This window comes from Rhinopithecus bieti, unplaced genomic scaffold (assembly GCF_001698545.2).
Source record: "Rhinopithecus bieti isolate Rb0 unplaced genomic scaffold, ASM169854v2 scaffold_32083, whole genome shotgun sequence".
Taxonomy (NCBI): Eukaryota; Metazoa; Chordata; class Mammalia; order Primates; family Cercopithecidae; genus Rhinopithecus; species Rhinopithecus bieti.
The window spans coordinates 1623383-1632216 of NW_016814096.1; the positions used below are offsets into that span (position 1 = coordinate 1623383).

General features: G+C 48.9%; 1 protein-coding gene across 1 annotated transcript in view; it reads right to left on the bottom strand.

The window, feature by feature from the left end:
- Positions 1-6887, bottom strand: part of LMO2 (LIM domain only 2) — an 11467-nt gene extending 4580 nt beyond the window's left edge. The window contains exons 1-2 of the mRNA XM_017849737.1: positions 6425-6887; positions 1681-1896 (exon numbers count right to left, since the gene is read on the bottom strand). Of these exons, the coding sequence (XP_017705226.1) occupies positions 1681-1896; positions 6425-6465 (257 nt within the window). The 5' untranslated portion in view covers positions 6466-6887. The remainder of the gene's footprint in view (positions 1-1680; positions 1897-6424) is intronic.
- Positions 6888-8834: the final 1947 nt, after the last annotated feature.

Here is an 8834-nt window from a genome sequence, read left to right on the forward strand (position 1 = left end):
TTTTTTTTTTTTTTTCTTCCTCTCCTTTTTGAAAATGGAAAGGATTAACAAGCCCAGGCAGCACTGGTTTTATTCCTGAATGTTATATAAAACGGTAGAGATAGGGAAAAGCCGGGGCTCTTCTGACCTTACTCAATCTGCACTTCATTTAATAAGATTCAAATGATTTGACAGGGATGGAGTCAAGGGTCCGATGGGATTCATTTACCCGTCTGCCTTCTCATTGACTTGGCAAAGTGGGAGTGAGCAAAACCAGGTCTGTATTTATCCCAGTTCTATTTTTTGGGACTTAAAAAAAGGAAAACTGACCAAAATTATAAGCATGATCATTGCAAAACCCTACTTATTTTCTCGGAACCACCATATCTGCAAGGACTGCAAGGACTTTATCTGGGAATTCAAGAAGGACAAAAGGCTTCTTCCATCAGTCTTTAGGTAAAGCTTCCTTCACTGTGAACTGCCTGCAGTTTTTTTGTTTTGTTTTGTTTCTGTAACGTAAAATGCTCTGAGGGCAGGTTCGAGGGGAAAAGCTGGCCCAGCAGCCAAGGGCGCTGAGGTCTCAACAAGCTTCCATGGGCTGGATGGTCCGGGTGTATCAGGGAAGCATGCCTCACAGACCCTCTGCTCCAGGAAGATGGAGAAATCCTGACAGCTACACAGGTGAGCAGATCTGACAGCAGAGGGCACAGAGAGAGTTACCTCCACAGCAGCTCATCGGAAACTAGAAACGCTAGTACATTCTAGGCAGAGGCATTCACAGAGTGCTGGAAAATTCGGATGGCCAACAGGATGGCCCAGAGCATGGGAGATGCCCTCAGCTCCTGTCTTACTTGGCGTGGTCGAGTTCCTATTTTACCCTTCCATTCTTCCATCCCTTTGCTCATTAGATTGGAAAACAATGATTATGTCATAAGGATAACTTATAAGAGCAGCTAACATCTATTTGATCCATACCGAGTCAAGTAGTTTATCAGCATTACTCCATCAAATCCTCCCCACATCCTTAGAGGTAGGTGCTATTATAATCCCCATTTTACTGATGAGGAAATCGAGTCTTAGGAAGGTTAAGTAACTTTCCCAAGGCCGCCAGGAAGCAAGGGTGTTGGGACTCAAACCTCCAACTGCCTGCAGGGCCTTTGCCTTCTGTTCTTCAAAGACTGCCTTCCTGCTATGAGTCAATGCTTCGAGCTCCACATGCTTTCTATTTTTAAATTTCTCATCATATAATATTGGAGTCATACAAAAGAATATTTATAACTTATATATATATATATATATATGTTCTGAAGCATTCAAATGAGGTCCTCAGAGATCACCTTCAAACTTAGAAACACTCCCAGTTCCTCTGATCCTCCGTGCGTACTCCTCCTCAATCCCATCCCCTGGCTTCTCCCGCTCCTCAAGGGAACAAACTTTTCTGAATTTTGGGTGTACAATTCTCTTGCCTTTAAAGATATTAGTATTTTACCACATAGGAACGTAACCCTGAAAATATGCTTCTCAAACAGGAAGAAATGCCCTCTGCTTGCACGGGAGCTGCGACTCAGTTTCTGCAGCCTGACCTCTTTCTATAGGTGTCTGAGCCTGGAACAGGGTCGGGGGCAACATACACAGACTGCAGATGTCCAGGGACCACCCAGCCTCCCTCCTGAGGGCCCCAGTGGAGTGCCAGGAGGGTACCTGAGATAGTCTCTCCGGCAGAGCTTCCGGCCCAGTTTGTAGTAGAGGCGCCGGCCTACCTCACCCAGCCGGCAGCCACAGAGGTCGCAGCTCAGGCAGTCCTCGTGCCAGTACTGGTCGATGGCCTTTAGGAAGTAGCGGTCCCCGATATTCTGCTGGCAGCCGCCGCATGTCAGCAGGGATGGGGGGATCTGCAGCACCTCATCCACTGGTTCCCTGGAGAGAAGGCCAAGCATCAGGGACAGCCTCACCAGGGTGAGACCAGCACCGGGGGTCCAAGATCATTTTGGGCCAGACAGGGTACCTCACCTGACTGCCTTTTGGTGACCTAAGGGAGAAGGGACAGGACAATACATCCCTTGGCCAGATTGCAGAGTCCCAACCAACCTTGGGTTAAGACGGGAGAGAGCCAGACCTTACTCCCTAGATCTGTAAGAAGTAAACACAGGGCACCAAGAGGCATCAAAGGCAACTGCAGGTGACACTGTGCCCCTGCCCATGCCCAGCACCACCTGGGCACCTCTGGTCTCCTACTGCTTTTTCCCTCTCTCCCCGCTGACTCTCCCTCTCTAGCTTCACAGATTTCCCTCATTTTCCTCCTCCTATACCCAAGGGCACTGCCTAACCTCAGAGGAGGCACCCTGGACTAAAAGAGTCGCTCACCACCAGGGCAGCGGATGACCCAGAGAGCTAAGAATCTGCAAATCTCCTGTTGAATAAAGTGCCATCCTCCCTCCAGCCCTTCTCACCCGCACAAAAGCAGAGGTGAGGAAGAAAGAAGAATGAGACCAACAATTATTTTAGGCTGCTTTCTCTTTCCAAAATAAAACTTCCATCAGGATATAATAGGAATTCTCCTAGTTTTACTCTTTTACAGAAATTCCATTTTCCATTCTTCCTACTGAAGGAATACTTGGAGGAAAATCCCATATTGTAAGGCCATTGTTACACTTATGAAGAACATCAAATAGGCCTTTCTTTCCTTACCTGAACATTTTTATAACAGTAAAGCTGATTCGGATAAAGTTGATTTGAGGAAGAAAATGAAGTGGGGGCAATGATTATTTCAAAGAGAGTGGAAGGCAATTAAACAGTCACTGACATCTCAATCCAGCAATTGTTAATAGGCTGTGACACGTGTTCTTTCATTAATGTGCCATGCACAGTATCTCCTGTTCACTTTGCTTCACTGGAATCTGAATACTTTTTTAACATTTAAAAATAAATAATTTTGCTAAAAGAAAATAAATGAGTGGAAGGAATTATTCTAGTGTCCCCCAAATGGGACACAGGAAACACTTAATACTTGTTGATTTGTAATAATTAGCTAGTGTTCTCTGGAACCTTAAACACAAATCTATTTCTTAAAAATCTATTATGGTTCAAAAAACAGACCTTCTTCCAACTGTAAAATTCCCAAAGGGAGTTTCCTCCTGGGTGCCCTGCAGGTATAAATCCACGTCTCCTATTTCTAACTAGTACTAACTTACCAGGTGACCTTGTGTCCTAATTGGTCTGAGCCCACAAAGCCCAGCAGTCATTATACCTGGGGACAGGAGGCTAGGTGGCTCAATGTCTATAACACTCTGACACTTCAGAGGATTCTGTCATGTGAAGAATGAAGCGTTTCTTGTGAATATTTAGGAGTGCTAAAGCCATGCCCATACTTTCTAGATACAGTGTAACAGCACTTCATGAGATTATCATCTTTGGAACAAGAAAATGTGAAGCTCAAGTTAGATTATCTGGGGAAAAAAAAAAAAGGCCAGGCACAGTGGCTCACGTTTGTAATCCCAGCACTTTGGGAGGCCAAGGCAGGAGGATCACTTGAGCCCAGGAGTTTGAGGCCAGCCCAGGCAACATGGCAAAATCCTGTCTCCACAAAAAATATAAAAAATTGCCCAGGCTTGGTGGCATGAGCCTGTAGTCCCAGCTACCCAGGAGGCTGAGGTGGGAGGATCACCTGAGTACAGGAATTTGAGGCTGCAGTGAGCACTGCACTCTAGCCTAGACAACACAGTGAGACCCTAGCTCAAAAAAATCAAAACTATAGTTTCTTTTTTTTTTTTTTTTTGAGACAGAGTCTTGCTCTGTAGCCCAGGCTGGAGTGCAGTGGTGCCATCTCGGCTCACTGCAAGCTCCGCCTCCTGGGTTCTGCCATTCTCCTGCCTCAGCCTCCTGAGTAGCTGGGATTACAGGCACCCGCCACCTTGCCCGGCTAATTTTTTGTATTTTTAGTAGAGACAGGGTTTCATTCACTGAAGCCTTGCTTTCTTTCCTTTGTTTCTACAGATTGTATATAAGGACTGCCATTTTCCCTTCTAATAACTAATACCCTAGCATTTTTATGTGTATCAACTCGGAATTGCATCTCTTCTCTTTCCACAGCCCATGGTCTCACTCTGGGCTTTCAAAACCACTCATGGGACCTCGACAGACATTGGATATCCCGATGCTGATGCTGCCAAAGGACTGTGGAAGAGGATAATTTGCCCTTAGCTGGTGCAAAACTGCCTGGAATTCAAATGAACTGCTCTTGTTACTCACAGGGGAGGCAGTGGGGGCCACCAGTGGCATAGCAAGGGAATCTCTGTGTTCATGAATTCTGGCTGGCTTTCTGTCCAAATGTTTCATTTGCATATAGCTAGGCAAGTCTCCATCTGTAATTTGGAGAAGCTGATTGTAATGACCCAAGTCGGCTTTGAGGAAGTACACAATGAAGCATCTAGTAGGATACTGGACAATAGGAGGAATGTAAAGTAAAAGAGTTATGATGATGGCCTGAGATGAGATGGAGAAGTAAAGTATAAGATATTGGCTCTGTCTTTCTATAATTAATTGATAATATCACATTATACTTAGTGGGCAATCCAAGACAATGAATGAGATTGATTCACCCTCAAATTAATATTTTATATTCTCCCAGACCCTTATCTTGAATATTACACCTGAGTATCATTTCAGCCTGGATTTCTGGGATAATCATAACAATTTCTAAGGGGGTGGGGAGAATGTGCTGCTGCAATTTCTCAACTAGCTTGTCCCTCTCTGATCAGAAACTGTCTTCGCTGGGCAAATAGTGAAGTGAAGGAAGGAGCTGGTGAGCCTCCAGCAGCAGGTATCTACTGTGTTAGGAAGTTAGGATGTTTCAGTTTTCTAACCTCAGTGAAAAAGCACAAACTTTGAAAGAAGCAAACTTTCTTCAGGGAAATGAAACTTTCAGATTTGCCTTCTATTGAAAGGATTAGTGACTAAATTCTGCTGATCAAAAAGGCATAAGGCACCAATTCATCCAATTCACTCCCTTATTGTGTTACTATGATCTTGCCCAGTCTCTGAAACTCAAGGCTCAGTTGTAATTTTATTTTTAAAAAAGTGATCAAACCACCGTTTAAAACCCATTGTTTACATAAACATACTTTTAAAAAGAAATGTTATTTTTCTCCTGAGAATTTGTTGAAGGAATTGGGGGTTTTTGCTACAACAAACCTAGCTCATTACAGAACTGGCGTCTTAACCTTCAAGACGGAATAGTGATGTTTATATTCTCATTGGATGGTGGTACTTCCTGTGTTTTATGAGAACATGCTGAGCTTTTATGCTGGTAACTGAGGGTAAAACCCAGGTAAATAAACACCATAGAAAGCCGAAATTGAAGGGTGTATGTGTGTGTGTGTGCGGTATTTCAAGCAGGAAAGCACAATTCTTTTAAACCAGGAAAAGAAAAAACAAAACAAATGTCTCTTAGAAGCACAAATGGACAAGTCATTAACCAGCTCCTTTGGTCTTGTGTAACAAATCCCTTCAAAGGATTAGAGGGGACTTCAAAGGAATAAAATTCTCAAAACCAGACGGCTAATGACTCTTAAAAGGGCATTTGCGTTGACAGGAAAATGATATCTTAAACACCCCTTGCTACCCATGGTAACACTAAAGAATTGGTGAGAGATAGAAAAACATTCCAAACCAGCACGAGGCTCAGAAAACAGATGCGGTCAATACTCATTAGAGCTCTGGTTCCCTGACCCCAAACCCTTTTGAGACCATGCTAAAAACTACTACGAGCCTCTACTCCCCAGAAGAATTCACCTGTACACAAAATGGTGCATTAACTTTCGAGGTTCACAGGCCCCCATGGTGGACCCCGAGGGGGGCTACACGTACTCAGATTTACTCCGGATTTCGCTGCTCTAGAAATCCCCGGAGGCCCAGAGCCAGCTCCAAGGTGGACGGTCGGACCCCTCACCCGCGCGGCTGGCAGCGGCTCCACCTGCGGACCGGGAAGGCGGCCGCTGGGGACCCCGGAGGCCTCCACTTGGAATGTTCCCCTTTCCAAGACCAAATGGACAAAGAGAACGGGCCGAGAAGGAGAGGTGCGAAGGGAGCAGAGTCAAGCACGGAACGCTCTCCGGACTGCACCTGCGCGCCTCCAGGCTCCCCTTGTGCCTGCTCCCGTGCAAACTTTCTGGCCCGCGGTGGCTTTAGGCAGCGTCCTGATAGCCTGGAGTGGCCCGCAGAGGCGCTGGGCCGACCCCTCTCCCTGCCGCCCACCGCCCAGTCCCTCTCCCAGGGCCCCCGAAGTCACCCAGGAGGAAGAGGGAGCCCAGCGCTCCGCACAGGGGGCCAAGAGCACGCCGCGGGCGCGCACCTGGAGTCCCCTCGAAGGCCGCCCGGGTCCCCCAGCCGCTCCGGGACGCGAGACCGTGGACACCGGAGGTGGCAGGGGCAGGGGCGCCGCACTTACTCTGAAGGGTCCAGGCTCTTCCTTTCGATGGCCGAGGACATTGGGGAGGGAGGCGGCGTGCCGGGCGGCGGGGGCGCTCCCTTTGTGGCGCGGGGCTGGCCGGCTGCCGGGACTCGGACCCCTCGGGTGCTCGGGCGCCGCCGCCGCCGCTCCTGCGCGCTCCGCTTGCTCCGGCGCCTCCGGCGGCGAGCTCGCCCCTCCGCGCTCAAGGACAGTCACCGCGCTCCTTCAAATGGCCAAGAGAGCAGAGGAATCACCGGCTGCGGGCGCGCCGCGGCCGAGCCGGGGGCCGGGCGTGGCAGCCTGGCCCCGGGCGGCTGCAGCTGCTGCTTGCTGCTACAGGACTTAACCTTCCATCCCGGTCCCGCCTTCCGTCCGCCCGGTCCTCTCGCGCGCTGTCGCCGGTCCGCGCCGCCCCTCGGGGATGGTGGCGCGGCCGCGCGGCGCCCGAGCCCCTCGCACCTTCGGCCCGGGCGCGGCGCGCTGCTCGCCGCCGGAGGGCAGAACGGGGGCGTGCGGCCTGGGGGCGGGGAGGGGGACCGCGTCTCTCCCCGGCTTCCTGTCCTCTCTTCAGGGAAGAGCTATTTTTCGCTCACAGCTTCCCTCTGTCTCGGGTTCATTTCCTTTTTCCTGATCACGATTCAAATACAATAGAAGGAATCACATTTAAAGAGACGCTGCCCGTTCCCCCAACCTCCCCTTTTTTCTTTCTTTTCTTGGGTTTTTTAAAGGGGGCTTCCTGGGGATTAGCAATACAAACAGCAGCATCAGGACTGACTTGGCCTTCTTAAAGGGGCCAGTGTCGGGGACGGGGAGATTCCGCTCCAGCTAACACCTCTCCTTGAGGGAGGCTGGGCAGCCACGAAATCATTCTTCAGAGCTTCCCCTCTTCAGCTTTCCCTTTTGGGTTAATTAAAGGCAGAAAGTAAACCTCACGAACAGCCTAGAGCAAGCAAGAAAAAACAAGAATGTGAAATAGCACTTACAGAAATGCAGTGTTCCGATGGATTTTGAGCCCGTCCCCAGGTCGGATCCCAGGTCCACGGACCGCCGAGCACCGGGTGCCCCGGACAGCGCGGCCTCTGCGGGCTAATCGGCTGCGGGCTCCAGGCTGCGGCCGCACTCTGCGAGGCGATGGGGTGCGCGAGCCGGGACCATGGCAGGGCCGGGGACGCCCTGAGCAGAGCAGGGCAGCATAATCCCAGAGGGAGGGTGGCTGGGAAGGGACTTCGTGGGCCAGGGCTCCTCCATCGGCTGGTGTCGGAATCCCCTCCCTCAGCACCTTTCAGAAAGGGACTCCCTGCAGGTTAAACTGCCCCCATGTAAAATGCCAGTAGTACCCGACCAAGAAAGTGTTTTTTCCAGTGGTACAGAAGCAGTATTAGGGAGATAATTTTGCCCTGGGTCAGGCCACAAGAAAGAAGGTGGACCTTGATTGGGGGTTCAGGCTTCCCCCCTTCAGCCTCCTTCTAGAAAGAGGATAGGAAACGCAGAGGTTAATGAATGGGAGGCCATAGTCTGCCCTTCCATGGAGAAAACGTTGGCTCTCCTGGGCCTCAGAGTTCCTTGAAAATATCTGCCGTTCAGAACTGAAGGCCGTATTTTGTGGCGTGTGCATTCACTAAGGCTTGCAAGAAGGAACGTACTTTCAGGATCCATAGTTTTATATGATCAGTCTGGATCATAAGGCATAATTTTTGTTCCCATTTTAAAGGATGACACTGGGTCTGGATGAGCTCACCCTGAAGGTGGGTAGTTTGAATTCAGAAGTGAAATCCCTGAGGCTTCATTTTCCCTGTTCAGAGCAAAGCCTTCATGACTTGTTACAAGTAAACCATAGTTTACTCTGCCCTGATGCTTTTGTCATTTTCTGGTCCCTGTTGTCTCAAGGCTTGGTTCCCTCATGGGTATAATCAAAAGCTGTGTTGTATGTGTGTGTGTGTGTGTATGTGTGTGTGTGTGTGTGTGTGTGTGTGTCTCAAAGAAAGCCTTAAGAGCAAATTTTTGTCCAAGTGGAGCCTTCAGTATACAAAAAGACTTTTTTTCGGCCTGTGCCGGTGGCTTAGGCCTGTAATCCCAGCACTCTGGGAGGCCCAGCTAGCCCTGAGCAACACAATGATCCATTCCTTACAAAAAAGAAAAAAGATAAAAAATTAGCTGGGCATGGTAGTGCTTCCTGAAATCTAAGCTACTCAGGAGGTGGAGGTGGGAGGATTGCTTGAGCCCAGGGAGGTTGAGGCTGCAGTGAGCATGATGCGGAGCGGCGCCTCCAGTCTGGGGGAACAGAGTGAGACCCTGCCTCAAAAAAAAAAAAAAAAAAAAAAAAGTTGGGTTTTTTTCCATGACCCTTTTTTAATCTAAAAAAGAAAATTCTTAGAATTTTAGGCAAGCCTAAACTATGTGATAAATA